Source organism: Mauremys reevesii, linkage group 5 (assembly GCF_016161935.1).
Source record: "Mauremys reevesii isolate NIE-2019 linkage group 5, ASM1616193v1, whole genome shotgun sequence".
Lineage (NCBI taxonomy): Eukaryota > Metazoa > Chordata > Testudines > Geoemydidae > Mauremys > Mauremys reevesii.
In genome coordinates, this window is record NC_052627.1 from 32,612,561 (window position 1) to 32,633,730 (window position 21,170).

Genomic DNA, 21,170 nt, shown 5'->3' on the forward strand with positions numbered 1-21,170 from the left:
AACCATGGCCAATGGGAGCTGCAGGGGATGATCAGGAAAAGTCTCAAGGTGATTACGTGACAAAAAGCAAAAGTAACAAAAAGACAACAGAAAATCACCAAAGAGTAACTGGTCATTGTAGCACTCTCATCCCAGGAATGGTAGTTTAAGCTCAGGCCCCAAAAGCAAGGGACCAAGCTTGGATCCCCATTTAGGAGGTCAGACTAGATCATCTGGTGGTCCTTTCTGGCCCTAAACGCTGTGTGGCAAATCAATGCCCAGGCCCCAGGAGAATCAAAAGATGATGCATTTGACACATGTTAAATTTTCACTGACAGAGGCATGATACTCACCTGGGTAGGGGCAGGTTTCTTCTTTTCAAAGCTCAGTTTTCGCTCAATAAATGTTGCACTGCTGTTTTCTTTTACAAAATTTAGATTGTGAAACTCTTCTAACACCTGATTTTGTACTTCACAGATACTTGAGGAAGAAAGCTGCAAATACACAGTAAGATTAGATCTTATGTACATTACATAGGATAGAGAGGTAAGGAACAGTAGCTCTAATCTAGTGGATCAAGCACTAGGACTCATGAAATCTGAGTTGTTATTATGGTTTCTGGTAGTGCCCACAAGAAGCTAGGCATCAGGCAGATATAAAAGAAGGCATGATCTTAAAATCATTTCTGTTTAGGGCTTGTCTATACACAGAAGTGCTATCAGTTTAATTTAAATCAGTTTAAAAACCAGTATCTATTTAACTCACTATGATTTAAACTGGTCATGTCAGTTTAACTTGTCCCTGTGGTCTTGGATCTGTGGGTTTGGCTCAGGGCTATCCCTCATTTTAAACATGATGTAAACAGCAAAACTCAAAAGTGACACTGGGAAAATCCCCAGTGAAAACAATGCCTGGTATAAGCAGCTTTCCCAAAAACATAAAGGCCTCTTTAATGATGTAGGGCTTGTCTACAGGAGGAAGTTGCACAAGGGTAGCTTAAAGTGTGAATTTATACTGATGTATTTAAAACTGGTGTGGAAGGCTTATTTTGGTTTAAATAAATCTGTTTTCTAATTGATTTAAACTGAATGGAATAAGCCACTCTTATAATGAAATAAGTGTGTCCCACACTGTCTTTTGCACTGGTTTGTTATATCAATGTAAAAGTTAATTCAAGTTATACTGGTGAAAATTCCTCATGTAGAAAAAGCCCCCACTTTCCCCTTAAACTGCAAAGCTCTGTGTTGAACCCTTGCATGGATTCTCACTTCCAGCTTGTCAGGGGCCGGGAAATAGCCTGATCCTCCCCTGGAAGGAGTGCAGTGCAGCACCCAAAGGTAACCTCTATGGCCTACTAAGGAGTGGTGTGGAATCTTGTCCAGATGTCAGCCAGGAGAACATGGCTTCTTCAGAGTGTGGGGGTTTGGAATTGTGGGACACCCTTCAGACTCCCATAGGCCTGGTCTACACTGTGTGGGGGAGGGGGGAGGATCGGTCTAAGTTACGCAACTTCAGCTATGTGAATAACATAGCTGAAGTCCACGTACTTAGATCGAGTTACCGTGGTGCCCCCCGTCTACTCTGCCTGCACCTCTCACCGAGCTGGAGTACAGGAGTTGATGGGAGAGTGCTCGGGGATCGATTTATCGCATCTAGACTAGACACAATAAATTGATCCCCGCTGGATCGATGGCTGCCCGCTGATCCGGCCGGTAGTGAAGACATACCCTGAGTCAAGGAGAGGACTTATTTCCTCTGGCGGGGGGCGGGGGGGGGAATACAACAAAACTCTAGCATTGTTTGATATTCACCCCAACTCAGTCATTATATTTAGATGGAGTGTTGGATCCATATCTTAGAGTTATGATTAACACTGTGTGTGAATAGAATGTTATGCAAACCAATACACTTCCATGCACCTCAGCTAGGCACTGTCTAAATATACCTCAAAATATATAAAGTGTTGATGTAGCTCATATTGTAGCCAAACCAGAAAGCTGTTCCTTACTCTGAAGGAGGTGTCTGCAGTAGGCTTTTGTGACAACAGCATTGTCCTACCATTGCTAACACGCCACGGCTCCACAGGTATTAGTGGTGGGAGCACATGTGTAGAAGGGATTCCAGTGGCTGCTGGCATTCTTCCTAGTGGGTAATCTAACATTGCTCAGGGCAGCAGTAAATAATACAGGGGTTAAAATGCTAGCAACTGCTACCATTGCTACTACTAGAGGAACAGCAGCAACAACACTGGGATCATTCCTGGCAAAAAAAAAAAAAAGCTCAAAGCAGACAAGGGTAAAGGACATGAAATGTGAAAAAATATCCACTGCGATCACCAGAACAGACAGTGGGTTTTTAAGTACCTCTGGCCAAATACCATACATACACATGCACACAGAGAGTCTGCTCACCGGAACAGGCACCACAATGGTCGAATATGACTGAAATGCTGAGGACATCATGTCCCTGAGGAGAGTGATGAAGCAATGCAGACAGTTCATCACAATCGTCTTGGCCGTCCGGTTGAACAGCTGAAGTTCCTCCACAAGCTGTGCATTGAGAGCCTCATAGTCCTTCTTTGCCAGATCAAGTTCATCTCCTGCTGACCTTTCGAGGTAGCCATTGTAATCCAGCAACTTGTCATAACGCTTCTGGATAAGCTTCTGGGGGCCTGGAAACAAGGCTTGTAGCGCTGAGAGAGGGGTCAAAACCAGCTTTTCCAATTGATCCACCTGGGAAGGGGAAAACAAAGCAAAAAATCAGTCCAACAAATAATACTTCCTTCTCCCATTTGTAGCACTTACAATTATGTTCTAATGTTAAAAACAAAGCAAAAATAATAATACTGCATTCACGCATTTGTAGCACTCACATTGCTTTCCAACAGTAACTAATTAAGCCCGACAGCACCCCTATCAAACAGCCTAGTAACAATTCTAAGTGCACAGGGCTTTATTATTATCCTCATGGGGAAACTGAGGCCCAGACAACTTAAATGGGCACACAAAGGATGAGTGTTAGAGCTGGGATCGGAAAGCAGGAATTCCTGCCTCCAGTCCCCTGTGCTAGCCACAGTAGTAATATTGTGAAGCTTCACTGGGACCGGGACCTTTAAACTGGGAAAGACCATCTGAGGCAAGAGGCAGTGCAGTCTCAATTAAATGGCACTTTCCCACTGAATAAAATAAAGGAACAACCACTTTCCCGGGGGATAGGTCTAATATCCTGATGATGCAGTATAAATGCCTACATAGACAGATAGAAAGATCTGAGTTGATTAAAATGTGGTATGCTTTCTTGTAAGGTTTCCTTTAGTTTACTGAAAGTGAGTCATAAATTCACAGTGCTGGTGGCTAATTTTTTTTTTTTTTTAAGAAACCATGCCTATGGGTATCTGGATGGTTCAAGAGATTAATATCAGGCTTAAAGATTGTTTCATCTGTAGGTTCACATCCAACACAGACTGCTAGTGACTGAAACTCATTACCATCTAAAGGCTGCTGGATAGTCTTGTGAAATGAATTGCTAGACTCAGTCCACTAACAAGAAAGAAGGCTCCTGCATAACAAAAACCACTGCTGCAAAAGGCTGTATGTCCATCATCCCCAGGAGTGGTCCCTCAAGGTAAGGACTGATGTACAGTGGTAGTTTCACATTGGTACTGCCTTTGATATATAATTGTTCTGTGGAGAAAGCTTTCCATTTTCATGTGAAAAGCTGGCACCCATGACAAATGCTTAGGAAAGCAATTTTTCAGTACCTTAATCAGTTGTTTATTGGAACTGTTGGTTCTGGAGCACAGGAAAGGAGAGGCTATTCTTGATTTGGCCCTAACTAAGAGGGTTAGGGAGATGATTCAGTATTGACAAATGCAAGGTAATGCACATGGAAAGAAATAATTGAAGTTATTCATCTCCATAGTTCTCAACTATAAGTACTCAAGAAAAAAACACGAAACAGCACAATGAAAATCTGTGCTCCTGGGGAAATGGTGGTCAAAAGTGCAAACAAAATGTTAGGATGTATAACGAATTGGATTGAAAATATTGTAATTCCAGCGTATAAGTCAGTGATAGGCCCTTGCTTGGTATACTGCATTCAGTTCTGGTCAGACTACCTCAAAAATAGATATAACAGTAATAGAAGTGGTTCAGAGACAGGCAACAAAAATGATTACAGGAATAGAAAAACTTCCATATAGGGAGACATTGAAAAGGCTAGGACTGTTTAGTTCTCAAAGGAGATGAATAAAAGGGAACATGATTCAGGTATGCAAAATAATGAATGGGATAAAGAAGGTAAATCAAGCACTTCTATTTACCTACTCTCACAATACAAAAGCAAGGGGCTATTTAGACTGAAAGGCAGCAGTTTCAAACTCATAAAAGGAAATACCCTTTTACCTAATGCATAATTAATCCCTGGAACATATTGCTCTAGATATCCCTTGTTGCCAAGCTCCCACTAGGATTAAAAGAAGGAAAATATATCTGTATGGATATTGTAAACATTTACAGTTATAATAGATAGGATAAAAAAAATTAGAAGGGATATAAACGTTCATGCTTCAGGTCATGAGCCCAACTTCTAACCTACAGAGGTTAGGCAGAAACTTCCCCTATGCACAGATTATGCCATAATTGTCCACTAAGGAGATTCTTGTGCCTTCTTCTGAAACATCTCAGACCCGACACTATTGCAAAACCTACTGCACTCAGTGGACCATTGTGATGAGCCAGAATGGCGATTCCTGTGTTCCTTTCTTCACTATATTCATTTTATTTATTTTTTAAAATATACTTTTAAATGATGCAATTATTTTAAATGGTGGAATTAGAAAGGAAGTAGAATTGCAGTTACAGAGCCCGTTTTGGTGGTTTGGTTTTGGAATGGAACAGCTTATCTTTTAGTAAAAAAATATAACTAGTAGTCCTTTCATTGGTTGGGAGGGAATGATCTGTCACTGAGAGTATTTGCTGTTAGTACGGGGACTCCACTTTGAGTTAGGTGGAGGAAACCTGGTGGGCTGGCGTTTAGGAAGGGTAAGAGTAAGGAAATATAAAATTTGCCCCTTGCTTGAAAATGTTAGTTTAGCTTGAGAGCCTGGTTCAGGCAGAAGTTTTCCCTACCTTGAAAGATGTACTCCAGCCTGAATCTTAGCTTGTACTGCCAATCCCAGGAGTTCAAAAATCACAAGTCAGACCCCAAAAATCATGAGATTTAAAAATTATATATATTGGGGTTTTTTTTATTTGCCTTCTGTTTGTTTGTTTTTTTAAATGTTAGAGCTCATGTTTTCAATCTTTTTCTCTGCAACCACAAGGGATAGAAAAGAAAAGAAAAGAAAAGAAAAGAAAAGAAAAGAAAAGAAAAGAAAAGAAAAGAAAAGCTGCAATTCCCACACAGTCATATGATTCCAGGAGCTGGGGCTTTAGGGAAACACCAGATATCATAAGACTAATGATAAAATTGTGTGAGTTGGCAACACTGCTAGTTTAAGCAGAAGCCTGATCCAGCTTCCATTGTACTTAAACTGACAGGAATTTTTGTAACTTAAATTATCTTATTTCCTACAGAAACTTAAGTAAAAAATTGTATTTTTCTCAGTATTTTTAATGGAGACCTACTTTTTTCTGCTCTTTTCCCTTCACTGTATTTGTATGTATGACCCATAGCTCATACATGCTGATAGCTGTGTGATATTGACATGTTTCATGAACTTACAAAGCCTTCACAGGGGTTTCCAATGTTATTCAGCATTTTTGAACAGCCATTGTCTTCATCATCTTTGTGGTGTAAAATACTTTGTAGTTCAGTTATATTCTGTGCAGCTAGAAACATGGAATCCTAGAAAGGAATAAGGTGGGAAAATTAAAATAGATTGATAATTTGCTGTAATACAGTATACGTGTTTATGCAAACCCTGCAATAGTATTCATCTCTTTGGTTATCTATTCCATCCCTTAACAGTGCAAGATTGTATCCTATAATATATTATCCTGTGTTTTATTTAGTTTTATTGTATATTTCTCAAGGAACAGGGTTATCACCATTCAGTTTAGCAGATTATTCCACACCATTAGGGCTTACTCAGAAAATGTGAAATTCACCTTTGTTCATTTCTGCTGCATTTTGGGTCGTTTAGGATTTGGTATTACATGACACTGTGAAAAGTGTGTGTTAAACTGTTAACATATGTGTTTTATGTGTGCATAGCTCATATAGGTGTGGGTGTGTGATATACTCACCTGTAGATGTTGTAGGGAGAATGAAATATTCTTCACGCAAAATTTCACAGTCTTTTCTAAACTTCTAAATAGCTTTTCCTCCTTATTAAAGGTCTGGTCTTTCACCTGAAATAGATGTTTACATGACAGTTAGGGCAGCAGTGAACTAATGAAAGGATTGGCCAGAGGTCTGCTAGAAAAATCTAAAGAAAAGCCCATGAATTCCTCTCTGTGAAGCTGGATCACTGTACTGAAGTAACTCTTCCAAACCCACCTACAATTATCAGGTCTAAAGAGAGGAAAAAACAAGGATACTGGAATGTGTATGATAAAGAGTTTGAGTTTTGCAGAGCATTAAGGTAGCATGAAGTTATTTAATTGTAGGCACATCTATGTTTATCAGTGAACCTCTCCTTTTTTATGTTTACACAATTTGGGCAAGAAATGATAGGTAACAACATAAGTCTTTTCACATCATAGCAGTGCTTCCTCCAGTGCTCCCTAGTGCAGATGTGGGCAACTACTGCCTGTGCAGAAATTTTGTTGCTATTATTTCTGTAGCACTGTGCGGCCCTGTACATGTTACAGTCCCATTATCTCTAAAGGGGTTGTTTTACTCCTTTATGGTATATAAAGAAAGCCTGGTTTTTTTTTAATTCTTCCTTTCTGCTTGCTTTTTACCTTAGAAGTATGAGAAATGTCAAGTCTAGTCTTCACTGCTTTCACTGTCAGAGTCATTGAAAGACTCAGAGATGTGTGTCATGAGCTTTCTCAGCTTCCAATTAAAGATTCAGCATTCCCTCTCCTATAACACTGGCATCTTTTTTCCAAAGTGATTCTCAAGTTTTTAGAATTCAAAAAATGTTAACAAAAACAAATAGTAAATAGTTCTAACAGACTGAATAAAAATCATTTCCCCTCTCAGTCAGATGTCATTGTATCTTGAATCTCATAAACCTATTAATCCCCCAGTCTGCCATGGAGCCTTCTAGGAAAAACAGAAGTAAATCTGAATTTCTAATGTTAAAAAAAAATTGGGGAGGTGGAGCGGGTGGGAGGGAGAAACGTCTCCTCAAAAAGAAACAAACAGAAAAAAGGCACAAGGCTGCAGGTAACCTTTCAAAGGGCAAATGTTCTTGGATAAGCAATCATAGTAAAGTATACATGGTAAAATGTTCAAAAGCAACTCAGTCATTTAGGAGGTTACGTCCCATTGACTTTCACTGAGACACAATGTCCAAAGCACCTAAGAGACTTTTGAAAATGGGGCTTGAGTGAAAAATTAAAACACTTCTTTATATTTTCATTGCCCTAATTAAATTATTTATTGGGATAACATTTTCAAAGGCACCTATCTCACTTAGGACCCTAAGTCTCGGTGAAAGTCAATGGGACTTAGCCTTCCAAATGGCTTAGGTGCTTTTGAAATTTTTTTCCCAATTAATCTATAATTATTTAATTAGGGCAATGGAACAATAAAGTAGTGTTTTAATTCTTTGCGTTCAACACACTGCAGCAGATTTATTAAAAAAAATGTGTAGTCATCTAATCATTTTGACAGTCAAAGTTTCTTATGCATGTAGGGGAAAACTCATTGCCCATACTAATCACCATATAAGTCTTGTTTGATGATCCTGGTGTACTAGGATCTGAATGATGCTGAATAAAATGCACAGAAAATGCCCTCTGTAGCTATTCTTCACCTGCAATATCTTCTACCAACCCATCTATTGAGCGTTGACTTGCATATTCATTTTTTTGAGAATTGCTGACCAGTACCTCTTTGCTGCAGGTCAGAGATTTGTAGAAAAGGCTAGATCCAAAAGAAAAGATGGAGGACACATTGAAAGGTTTTCCTTTCAATCTAGGGTCATAATATCTTTTCATCTTTGATGTGACACATGGAAAATTACACGATAAATACCGTAAAACAAGTGACATCATGAAGTCCTCAATGCAAATTTGCAAATGGCTCACTAAGTACCTGAGGCTCTCCCCCCGTCAGAATTTTCAGGTGGCTAGTAACCCTCTTGGATTTCTTGCTAATGGAGTGAATATTCAGTCTGGAAAACTTCTCTTTAAGAGATTCTTCTTCATCATTCTTCTTATACTTCAACACTGCAGACAGAGAATTTCACAACACTAATAATCTGGATTCATAGGGCTCTAACACAGCTCTGCACTCTAATATAAGACCATTTGAGACAAGAGACTTTGATATCCCTTGCTGTAATCTTCTGTGAAAATGCTGGAAAGAGGTAGTAAAGTTAAGGCTTAAATATGGCAGGTCTTTAAAAATATCTTTATTATTTATTAATTATTAGTGTTTGCAGGAGCATCACTGACGTTAGTATAATGTATTATATGCAATACTGAACTATATTCATTTTCACATTTTTGAAGTTTACATCCCTAGTGATCCAACCTGGATGTTTGTTTCTAAGTTTGAGACTACAATGCAGTTATGTATCTCAAAACCCAGCAGGTTTTGTAGCCCAGATAAAGCCAGAAAACAATATCTTTAGTAACATAATTGGAGCTGAAACCATCTCCTATAATCACCAGCCAAAATCTACAATGTATGAATACAATTAATAGGAGAAAGGAATATACCATCTCTGTTCCCTACCTAAGTCTTTCCTTCTTTTAAGTTCATTGATGTTCACATTAATGTCTTTCACAGCAGCAAAGGCATCTTGCAGTGCCTTGTGGTCAGGGTGGGAAGCAGGAGTCGAATTCAAGAGCTCGCACAGTAACAAGGGGTATTTCATCACACGCTGTATTGGTTTGATCATCAGGGATCCCATGTCCATTAAATTCGGTTTTCCTCTATAATTTATACAAACAAACAGAACTGTCATGTAAAATGGCAACCCCTTGAAGAAAAAGATGCATTAGTCCTATCTAGTCAGTGAAGTTATTACCTTTTTAAATCTACAGTTGAGTTTTTAATTACTGAAGATGTCAAAACTGGGGCCTAGTTTTGCATTCAGTTACACAGGTGCAATTCCCATTTAAATGGAAAGATTAGGAGACACATTTAGTGGGGAGTCTGGGTTGGGGTAAATTGAAAACTTTTTCTGGCTCCCTCAGTATGAAAGTTACACCAGCTTAGACTTTCTTAGACGCACATCTACTTACTAACATATAATTTCTACATGACCTCTGAATTTGGCCCACTGTGGCTAAAGGAGTTTGTATGGTACACTTTACACACCAAGCCTGGGAGAGAGGGATGCAGTAGGAAAAATAACTAACAAAAAGAATGTATTAAAGTATTCATATTACACTTCCTTTAGGCACCTCACTGTGAAAGTGACATCAGCTCAAAGTTCCTTATTTACACCCACTAACTGTTGTGTACCTTACACCACTGAGCTTGCCTCTGTAACCACAGTCCTTTGTTATGCTTTCTGCTGCAGAAGTGACAGGGTCGATACTAGTAGCCTTGGTTGCTGATTGGTGGATCACAGCTAGTGATGGGCGAATTTGAAAAGAATTCAAAATTTGGTCTGGATTATCCAGTTTGGATGTTTACCCCAAGCTTATCCAAATCATCTGGATCTCTTGACCCCACTCCTATCATGCTGTGGCTCCCTCCTTTCCCACACAATCCATCCCCACCAAGTGGCAAACATTCTAAAGCCCTGCTCCCACCTCTTTCTGCAGGTTCTTTTATGGAAAAGTATTGGGGTAATTTGCTTCCTCTGCAGCATGTGGGTAAAAAGGGCCTGTTTGCCTCTTCACTCATGACAGTGACAGTGTTTCCAGGGAGAAAGAGAAGGAAAGAAATTTCTGGACACACTGGGAAACTCGGCTACAACCCCATGTTGGTAGCAATCATGTATAAACTGCTGGGGACCTTCTTGTAGGTCTGCACTTTAAAGGAGGGAGGGAGACATTGATAATAGTGTGAAGAAGACAGGAGCCCTGACTGTAATGCAGCTTTTCATGACAGAAACACAGAGCAGTGCTTCCATTGCATCCTAAAGAAAGAATTTCTGGGAGGAAAAAAGTTCTGAGATTAATTATGTGAGATTTAATGAGAGGTGAGCCAGAATGTCTGAGCATGGGGAGGGACTGGGTTTATGGAAAATAAAGGGAACATAGAGGGAATACCCACTGAATATTGCAAACTGCCAACTTTTGTTGTGTTCAGCCATAAACACAGCTGATGAGAAAGAAAGAAAGAAAGAAAGAAAACACTTTGGCTTCCACTTATAAAAATATACTGGAGCACTGTTGACTAATTAAGTCATGATTTGGATGCTTTGGAAAAGAGGCATCTGCATATTTAAGCCATCTTTCACACGCAGGCACTCAGTATAAAAAGTCCTGCATGAAAAAAGGAGTTTTAACAGTAAATGCTTTTTAAAGCCTCTTGATGTCCCCAAACCTTTTCATCATTTCTCTTTTCTCTTCCTCCTCCCCATCTATCCTGCATCAAATATAAAGCTGTTTTCCCTTCTTTTAGCTTCTGGCAGCAGGAATAAAAATAATCTTAAATTGTTATTGTTTTCCCTGAAAAGCCCCATGAATGCAAATCTTTTAAAAGCTGCCTCATGAATCGAAATCTTCAAGTGTCTTCTCTTCATACAGTTGCACTTTGGACAGCCGCCCAAGTGATAAACAGCCCTCTGTTCACATATCTGCATGACACAGTCTAGCAATATGGTTTGAAAGATAGTAGGTTTGTTGTGAGATGATGACTCCCTGCGGCACAAAATGCCACGAAGTTCAACTCATCTAATTCTACTCAGTAAGATTATTTTACGATAACCACTCTCCCTAGATTAGTCCTGTTTCTAATACACCCCTTTAGAATACGCTGCGGCCAATCAGAACACTGCATTGCCACACAATTTAAACAGATGTGTAACGACTTGTGACATCTTTTGTGCAGAAAATTAAGCTGATAATTCATTTGTAATGCCACTGCAGCCACCCAGTCTTATCATGAATTTAGCAAGTAGTTTAGTGCCATAAGTAGCTGCAGTAATCTCATTGCAAATCATTGCTGTTGCTTTGCAGTCATGTAAACACAGCTGGTTTAACTACATCAGGTTCCACTGCACACCCCTCCGCACTGCATGCAACAAAATAAAGTCACAGATGGGGTGGGGGCATGGATACGTACGTCTAAATAGTCATGGTGGCAAACTAGGAAAAAATATACTATTCAATGTTAAGTCTGGCATGCTCTCTTTATGAAATATATAATTCCATTGTGGGACACACTAGCAGAAAACATGTTAAGGTGGCGTTAGGGTCACATTAAGTTATTGCTGTGTGTGTTTGTCACTTAATGTTACTTAAACATTATTATTTTTGTGTGTGCAAATTCACTGTTTCACAAAATCTACAGGGCAAATAAATCACTATGGCCCATATTCTGCTGTCACTTACACCTATGCAACATCAGTGAACTCAATGGAGGTTGCACAGGTATAAGTAAGCACAGAATTCAGTTCTATTTTATTGTCCAGCTGGAGTAACCCATCCAACTGATGGCTAAGTGTAGCATGCTTTAACACTGAAGACTATGTTTTCCCAGTTATACTACAATGAAAAGCAATCTGTAGCCTCACAGTTCCAGTGACCTCAGAGATGCTTGGGGTAAACACCAGTGTACTTTCTAAATCAGGATAAACCAGTTGTGGAGAGCAGGAATGGAAGAAGCAGCAATGGATCCCATTGAAGCAATCCTTCTTTTTATAGGCTCACAGATTTTAAGGCCAGAAGGGACCATCATGATCATCTAGTCTGACCTCCTGCACATTGCAGGCCACAGAACCTCATTGAAATAGCTACAAGGTAAGGGCTCAGTGGTGGTTTTTAGCCACAATCCTGAGGAAAGGGTGGCCTGACACTGTACCACCTCAGGAGAAGGTATTTGCAGTGCACATACTACAGTATTCCTTAGCATTCCTGAGTACATGGACTGTGATTATGTCTGGTCCTCGCTCAGGAGAATGGCTCCTTGCATCTGTCACAATCACAACCACACAAGCACCAGGCACAATTTGGCATCTAAGAGGTGACTGCTTATGAATCCTTGATCAATTTAAACTCAGTGAGAAACTCACAATTTAGTGTTTCTACTGGACATTCTTTGAGGGATAAAAGTGCATGTTAATTTCTGATAGTGCAGTGCAAGTCAGTTTGGCCAGTTCACACTATAAACACTAACACTCACATTTTCAACTATTTGCTTTTTTTCCTCCCATGACTGTAGCCTTAACTTAGAATTTCCTGGCTTTCAAGTGTTCCTTCCCCACCCCCATAAGGTTTTTAGCAGAGCAATATAACCTTACCTCTTCTCTATCATAATTAATATTTTTGCCTAGGATTGTAATTTTTTTTTCAGTTCTCTCACTCCTCTTCCAAGATATCTTCAGATTTGTCCCATTTTGATGGCCCTGGGCTTGTGGGTCTCCCAAAACTACAGTCTAGGAATGTACCCTTCTTTATTGCCTTATTTAAGGCAGGAAGACAGTCATTAGCTCGGAAAGAATTTTATTCTGAGAAGAGTCTAGAGGGATTTTGAATCCAGAGCTCAAATCTCTATCACTTGGACCTTGCTGTGCTAGTCTAGGATGTCAAAGGCCAGCACCGTTGTTGGTTTTTTTGAGACGCATGCTTTAGAATCACAGAAATACGTCTGTTCTGAAGGGAGGCGATAAAATAAAGGGCTCTTGAAGGACTGGGAACCAGATTAAGTAGCTTCATAAACCAATTTTGAAAGATACTGCAAAGCAGGTGCAATTGTAATTAGAAAACCAGATAGATTAGGAAAAATTAAAAGTCAAAGACTTTATTACCAATGTCTAGGAGAAATCTAATTTCTGTTGCTGCACAGGATTACTTTTGGTTTACTAAAATGATGCTCTTGTTCTGAACATTTCCATACATGCAATTTTAAACATTTTTAACATCTGGAGATAATTTAGATTTTTTTTCCCTAAAAAACAACAAAAAAGTTGGCATGATACTTACTCTTCCTCGTATATCTTTCTGCAAAAGGAGAAAAACAAAACAAGTGTTAGCTTCGTCCTAAGAAAAAAATATATACAGACTATGGGTGAAATTCACTAATGTGTTCAGTGACACAAAACAGCCATAACTGGCCAGTTGAGCTAGGTACTTCACAAAGCAGCCAGTGGGTACCAGTGAATCTGGCCCCACATCTTCTTGAAAATACAGCCCTTAATGGGTAAGGACTTTAATAAATCAGGTTTTGGTGATAAAACTCAACCATCTCATAGATAGTTTATATAAGGGAGTTGAGAGTACTGTGCTAGCAGTAATTAATGTTTAAGTCCTAGCTACAAAATCACTAATCAATAAAAGAAAGAGTGTAAATTCTTGGGCTATATATTTGTCCACTCTATTCTCTTTAAATAGAAATAAAAATTTAAAGAATGAAAGATGGACAGTGTATTTCAGTCTTTTTGAATATAAGTTCCCTTGTATTTTATTAGGATTCCGTTTTTTTTTTCCCCAATGAAAAGATTTACTTCCTGAAAGGCTCTTTATGTAGATTAACTTTCAAAAGCCGTCAACAGATGTGTAACTACTATGAATTTATTCACCAAAAATATGCAGGGATATGTGCTAATGTTTTGGAAACAAACACACATTGGGATATTTTATTAAAGGTATGATTTAACGTACAGAAGAAGTTTGGCCATTGGACAGGATGGTATGTTTAGTGAAACAACACATTAGAATCAGAAATTCAGCATCTCTTCATACCTGACTTTTCTCTTGCCCAGTGCTGAACAATATTCCCTCCCAAAATCATCCCATTGCCATCTGGCTGCCCATAAAGCCCCCTCGACTACAGCTGACTAGCGGAGCATCAGGAATCTGATATAGTAGTGCTGCAGTGTTCCTGCAGTGATAGCTTTGGGAGAGTTCTCTTTGGTAGCCAAGATGCTTCTGACTAAAAGTAAAGCAGGAGATCCCCAGCAACATTTAATGTATACAAAATGAATTCCATAGGCTAAACTAATGCACAATATCACTACTGGATTATAAGATTCTACAGAATTTACTAATGCTGATGTCTCCAAGATATCACCTACAATTTGGATGGAATTTCTGACATGTTAGAACTCCTCTGCAATGTGAGAGACTGGACAAGAATAATTAAATACAGTGTGCCAGCACAGGTGTGCAGAGCACAAACCTCACAACAGTCCTAATATGGAAGTATTTTAATACTGTAGGGTACAGCTCAGCTGAGAAGCAGCAACTCCACCCCTTAATCATTTGGATCCAGTTTCAGTTTTTTTTTTAAATTTGGCAATACTTTGCCCAAACAAAAATGTCTTTATTTTTAAGAAGTGAATTTTTACAAGAATAACAGTTGTGGGCACCGGAATGTGTTATGCCTCATGGAGGAAAGGAGTCTATGCCTTATTGAGTAGGAACTCTAGTTAATTCCCCGTTTTGAGCCGTACTCGCTACAGGATAGTTACAGATTCAGATGAATACAGCTATACATTTTAATTGAGTACTTTCAACTCTTTTTTTTACTAACATTTCTGACACTTGCTGAAGTGGATATAAATGTTCTGCTTGTCACCTTTAGTCACTGTAAACAAAACCCAGGGGAGGGGAAAGCAAAAACCACAATGCAATGCACATAGTGATTTTTTCCCATTAGTTTGTGAAAAAGATTAAGGGTTAACCAGGAAAGAACAGAATTGAAAAAAAGGCTTCATAGTGATGTACTTTAGAGCCACTTCCAGCTATGAAAGCTTAGTAAAGCTCTGAACTGGGGAATCCAGTAACTAGATGCATTATGGTGGTTTCTTCCCACAGAAGCATCCTGCAATGGCCACAATCAGAGATAGGCCATCGGACTAGATGGCAAAATGGAGATAGAGAATTTGGGGGTTGGGATCAAGGTGCTCAGATTCACATGGCTGGGTTTAGGATTAAGTCACATTATCCTGTTCCATGCCAGCTCTGAATAGAACTTCTTTAAAGAACTGGAAATTGAAGCTGTGGAACTGAGCAAATTCACTTGCCATTCAGGCAGTCACAGCATGCCTTAACTGTGAATTCCAACACCCACAACACAAAGTATCTAATAGTGCAGTCACTTCTAATTCCTGTAGCCTGAGAAAACTGTAGGGAGACAGACGTTCGAGTATACTGTCCAAGAAAGCAAATAGCTACAATCACATGACATTTTAATTCCAGTGACATTATCCTGTGCACACACATTTGATGGAATTACAGAAGATAGGGGGTGTGTGTGACAGGTCTTTGGGGGGCTTGGAAAAGGTTCTCTCAACACCTTTTATGATACTGCATTTCTTTGCCAGTCTGGGCACTGAAGCTAAGGGAAGAGAAATCTTCCTTGTGCTATTTTTGGCCATCCTAGAGAGAAAGAAATCTAATCATGGCCCCTGGCTTGTCATCTTTTCATGAAAGCAGCATAAGCCAGAGCTCCCAGCAAGCCTCAGAAAACTCCAGATTTACAGGGGACCTTTCATCTACATCCATTTAAAATGTTTCCTGCCAGGCAGCTAACTATGGACGGAAATCATCATTTGAAAAGATCTTACTTTAAGGACTGTACGCAGTGTTTTAAATGCTGTTTCAGTTCTTCATCCTTTTCATAGGATTCGAGCATGGTGTGCGCATCGTCATGGTGGTAGCAGTAGATTTTATATGTGTCTTCTAGTGGGCCTTTAATCTCCAAGAACACTTCTCCTGTTAAAGAGAAAAACAAAGCATGTCAAGCCAGACAACAGCATCTCAGAAGGCGTTTTCCACAACATTAGTCATGAGCTAAAAAGGCTGGTTTCCACTTTACTCACCTTAGAAGCTACCTTGTGTGTGTATGTGCATTATTTATTATATGCCTTTCTCAGTTGCTCATCTTTGTCATAGCTGGGCACCATTATAACAGTTTGAAAGAACAAAAATTCCCTCAGGGAAAGGTTTGAAATGCTCTCTTCCTCCCCAATTCCTGTGCCCAATCCCTCTCAGTTTACAAGGAACCCAAATTGGGTGGTTTAGCTCTTAAAGGAAGAATGGTGGTGTGTGTGGACGTCGGGGGAAGGAACATAAGCATGCTAATTTTTTTTTTTGATGCTTTTTCAGCTGCATATAAACCTAAATGGGTCATAACAGGAATAACGACTGCAGCCTCCCATTAGTCTATTTGTTTTTCTCTTTTCACTTGTTCCGCAGAAAACTGAAGTAACAACAATTGAGGCCCAGGATAGAGTTTTTCTTCACACCACTGAGAACCCAAGAAATACTGTGGACTGGAGTCATTATTATATACCATTTAGATTTATATGCAACCAAAATGGAAAAGGATAAAGGAACATGCTTACATTCCGTTCCCTGCACACTACACACCCTACACCATTCTACCCTTAAGAATTATATTTGGGATTTTCAAATGTGGTTCCATCTCCTATTGAATATAAATTGGATTTCTGTGCCTAACTCCCTCAGCCTGCGCCCCCACTCTAAACCTCCTAGCTTGGTTTCCTCGTTAGAAAGAGACAGTAAGCTGAATACATCTGTTTTCCTGAGTGGTTTTATTTTTTGTTCTTCTAACCCTAAGTAATGGTGCCAGGATCAACAACAAGATGTACCTTAGAATGCACGTAATAAATAATAATTATAATGTGAACTACTGTGCTGGGCATTTATAGAAAAATTACACCTGTGTGGCAACCACTCAGATTCTTCTCCTTTTATAAACAAGAAGGTTCCATTGGAGTTATAGTAATAATGACTAAAATTAAAAGCAGAATGATACATTAATTGGGATCCATCGCCCCATTCACAGGTCAAGCACAGTGCTGTCAGTTACAGTGTACATGTTGCCTTTCAGCTTGACCGTTGCTTTCCGTCTCATAATACACTGTATGAACCACTCTGTCTTGAAGTGAAAAGTGATTCTGTTTCCACAGTAACAACAGCTCTGGTTTTTTTCCATAGCAGAGAAGGTTAACTGGGCTGTCCAGTGTGTGTTGGTTTTAAGGTGTGAACAGGGGAACAACAATGACTGAGATAAGACCACCAAAGTTCATTTCACTTAGTGTTGGACCACAAATAAGAAATCTGCCAGAATCCTGGAGGCAAAGGTACTTACATCATCTCTTTTCTGTATCCTCTGTGATAAATGCTAATACCAACAGCTAGCAACATTCATTGCAGACTGACTTTCCCATTAACCCTGCATTATTATCCAAAAGTGCAAGGAAAACCATACAAACGATCGCTGGGTCCTGTTCCCTTAGTTCTGATTTGGGCTGGTCTACACTATGGGGGGGAATCGATCTAAGTCGATGTACTGAGATCTACTTACCGCGGTGTCTTCACTGCGGTGTGTCGACCGGAGACGCTCTCCTGTCGATTCCCCTTGCGCTTTTCATTGAGGTGGAGTACCGGAGTCAATGATAGAGTGATCGGCGGTCAATTTAGTGTGTCTATACTAGACACAATAAATCGAACCCCGCTAGATCGATCACTGCCTGTCGATCCAGCCGGTAGTTTAGACAAGCCCTGAGATGCTAATTATTCATAGTTTCCACTGACTTCAAGAGGAGCTGTGACTGCTCAGCACAACCTTTAGTGTATTAGCCTCTGATAAGAGTGACAGTTTTGTTTTCTGCACCACAAATGCCAACTAAAGGCTCACAATTCATCTCAGCAGATTCCCAAATAGGACCAAAAATGTTACTCACTCCTACAAAATAAATGAGCGCCACAAAATCTGTGCAGTAGTATAGTGTGCCACTATGTCAAATTAATTAACTGGAGTTTATGTTGTTGCTAAACAAGAGATTATGTCCTGACTTGACTCAAATGAAAGATCTTTATAGAGATAGATGTATTTCCTAAGTCTAAAGTTCTTCTCCATCCCAGACCATATGAACTGAAGCAACCAACACAGACGTAGGTAAATTATTATGGCAGCTTCCAGTTTACTCTATATAGTCCAAACTATTGGGCTGTGTTTGGGGACTGGTATTACTTCCAGTCTCAGTCTTCTGAGTAATCTGGGGAATCCAACGCTGACAGCTCTCCTGTACTGCATTCTAGAATGCTTTGGTAAATTGGTCTTGGAGATGAAACCCCAGAAAGGCTTGAATGAAGGAAAAAACCTTTCCCCACAGCTTTCAGTGGTGCTTCCTGTTTCTGCAACAAAGGGAAGAGGGCAGAAGGGGTCAAATGGTAAAGCCTTGCTGAAATTTCTAAAACTTCATATTCCTGTGACATCCAGTCACTAGAATGGGGAGAGAAAAAAATATACAGGAGGAGGAGAACTAAAATGTGTGTATAAGCTCCGCTCAATATATTCAGAAGGGCAAACAATATTTCATGTTGTGTGGAATGTAACAGAAAATAATATAAGGTCATTATGTAGATCAATGGTACCTCCTCACTTGGAATACTGTGTTTAGTTCTAGTCACACAATCTAAAAAACGATACAGGAAAAAAAGAGGGTCCAGAGACAGATACTAATAATAATTAAAGGCATGAAGAGACTTAGGCATGAAGAGAGAATAAGACCTTGTTTGCACTACGGGGGAAATTCGATCTAAGCTACACAATTTGAGTTACGTGAATAGCGTAACTCAAATCAACGTAGCTTAGATCTACTTACACACTACACGATGTCGATGGGAGACGCTCTCCCATCGACTCCCCCGACTCTTCTTGATCCAGTGGAGTACAGGAGTCGACGGGAGAGTGATCTGCAGTCGATTTAGCGGGTCTTCACTAGACCCACTAAATCGACCACCAATGCATCGATCGCTGCAGGATCAATCCCCCGATAAGTGTAGACAAGCCCTAAAAAGACTAGGGCCTGGTCTACATTAGGAAATTCAGTAAATATAACTACTAAACCCCTGAATGACACAGTTAAACTGACCTAACCCCCAGTGTAGACAAAGCTAGGTTGATGAGACAATTCTTCCTGAGGGAGATGCACTGACCTGCACTGACAGGAGAAGCCCTCCCATTGGTGTAGGTTGGTGTAGCTGCTCTGCTGCAGTGTTTTAAGTGTAGACAAGGACTAGGACTGGTTAGTTTAGAGGAGATGAATAAGAGGGGACGTGATGGAGGTACACAAAACAAGGAATAGCATTAGAGAAGGTAAAGTGAGGTGCTCCTATTTGCCTTTTCTCTTAATATAAGAACCAGGGGACGTTAAAATGGAAACCAACTACATTATGGTCCTTTTTACATTAGAGAAATATGCAACTTTGATGTAGTTTTGCCAGGCCAAACCCCTAGTGAGCAGACTGCACTGATATAAGGTAGAGTGTATGCTGGTGTAATTTACTTGGGTAAGTGTGTCTATGTTAGGGATTTACCCCAGTGTAACTAACTACATTGAAGTTATTACACCAGTGCAAATTTCTCTAATATAGACAGGACCTATCTCATTTCTGGTGTCAGACTGGAGAATTAGCAGCGCAGTCCAATGTTACACTGACTGGTTGGATTCAAGAGAAAGATTGTACATTGAAAAATGTCTACATTAAATATATTTTTTTAGCCCCTAGTCACTGGAGAATGGGTTAAAGAGTCAGAAATCATTTTGGGGATCCTCTTTTGTTCCCTTTCCTAAAGAGAATTGTTTTTTCAGGGGCTTGTTTTTACATCCCACACAGTGAATATTAGAACCCCACAAACAAAGCTATCTTCACATGTTATCCCTTTGGGATGCCAAAGGCTAAATTGACCCTCTATAATGATATGACCACCCTTTTTTGGAAACTAAGCACACAAGAAGGAATCACTCTTTCTTTTTTTACCAGCTCTATCCTGCCCACTCTAGTCACTGACACAATATGGTTTAGTCATCCGTCTGAACCAGACCCACATATAGTTTAATAAATAGGTCTTATGTCCATACTGCTTCCATGTAAATAGCTAAATATAACCTAATAAATTCATGAAATTGTTTGTCTTTTCTTCCAGACACGGTAGGGACTCGAAACACTGACTCCCTTTGCTGTGAAGGAAACAACTGCCTGATAGAATGCAACATTTTTTATTAGGTGTGTGAATCACTATGACGCACAGTTATTGAAATACCATCAAACAGCACAGTCTCATCAAATTACATTAGCTGTTTGCCTTGGCAAACAGGATACAGACTTACTAAGATCAGTACTTTGGCCAAGCATCATATGCATTAAAATCTGTGGCAAATTATACTTTTTTCTCAATTCTCTTGCAAGAACATGGGGCTTCTCTATAGCATGTTGCCTCAGGCTTATGACTAATTTGGAAAAAACAAACAAACAAAAACCCCCAAACTCTCCTTTGACTATTCTCTGTGTGTAATGGCTTGGTTGAGTTCTGAGCATGGGAGGTGAGCACATTTGCTAAGCTACATGCACAGCTTTCATTAAAGTGGGTCTGCAAAAGGTATTTGAATTAAACTTGGAGTGAAGGGGTGTACCAGGCATTTGATGCCTCCCTGCTGGAGGCTCTTCCACCTTGACACACCGTACCCAAAAGAGGTACCTTTTGGGAGAAAACAGCAGTCAGTTTAGACCTCCTGGAGCTTCCTAGAGAGACCATGCAGAGTCAGTCGCTAGCAGAACCAATGAGAATTTGTCTTCCGGCAGCTAGATGAACTAGGCCCAGCAGGCAATTAAAAAGGGCTGGTGCTGCCTTCTGGGGGCAGTTCTGAGACAGAAGAAGAAGGAGCTCCTCTGTCTTAATCCAAAACCCAAAGAATGCCAAGTTTGATCTTCTCTGGTTTTGTTGGAGGACCTTCTGGCTGTCTCAGAGCCTATATAATATATTATCGTATACCTTGGGTAGTGGTGTTACATATTTAACAAAAACTTATTGTCTCCAAAATGTGTATTAGTCATTGAAGTTAAGTAGCTGTTGACAAAATACAAAGATGGTTAAATAGTCTGACTAAGAATTCTTTCCCATCTCTGCTGCTCAGG

At 39.7% G+C, this 21,170-nt stretch overlaps 1 protein-coding gene and 1 long non-coding RNA gene across 2 annotated transcripts in view; one reads left to right on the forward strand and one right to left on the reverse strand.

Annotated features, from left to right (window-relative positions):
* ARHGEF38 (Rho guanine nucleotide exchange factor 38) overlaps positions 1–21,170 on the reverse strand; it is a 49,182-nt gene that overhangs the window by 11,196 nt on the left and 16,816 nt on the right. The window contains exons 4-11 of the mRNA XM_039540196.1: positions 15,788–15,935; positions 13,203–13,220; positions 8,836–9,035; positions 8,191–8,324; positions 6,228–6,332; positions 5,704–5,826; positions 2,391–2,711; positions 333–473 (exon numbers count right to left, since the gene is read on the reverse strand). Of these exons, the coding sequence (XP_039396130.1) occupies positions 333–473; positions 2,391–2,711; positions 5,704–5,826; positions 6,228–6,332; positions 8,191–8,324; positions 8,836–9,035; positions 13,203–13,220; positions 15,788–15,935 (1,190 nt within the window). The remainder of the gene's footprint in view (positions 1–332; positions 474–2,390; positions 2,712–5,703; positions 5,827–6,227; positions 6,333–8,190; positions 8,325–8,835; positions 9,036–13,202; positions 13,221–15,787; positions 15,936–21,170) is intronic.
* Positions 397–20,677, forward strand: LOC120406040. Its single transcript, XR_005599047.1, has 4 exons — positions 397–525; positions 3,425–3,603; positions 17,184–17,329; positions 20,182–20,677. It is a non-coding gene; the product is annotated as an uncharacterized LOC120406040 (long non-coding RNA).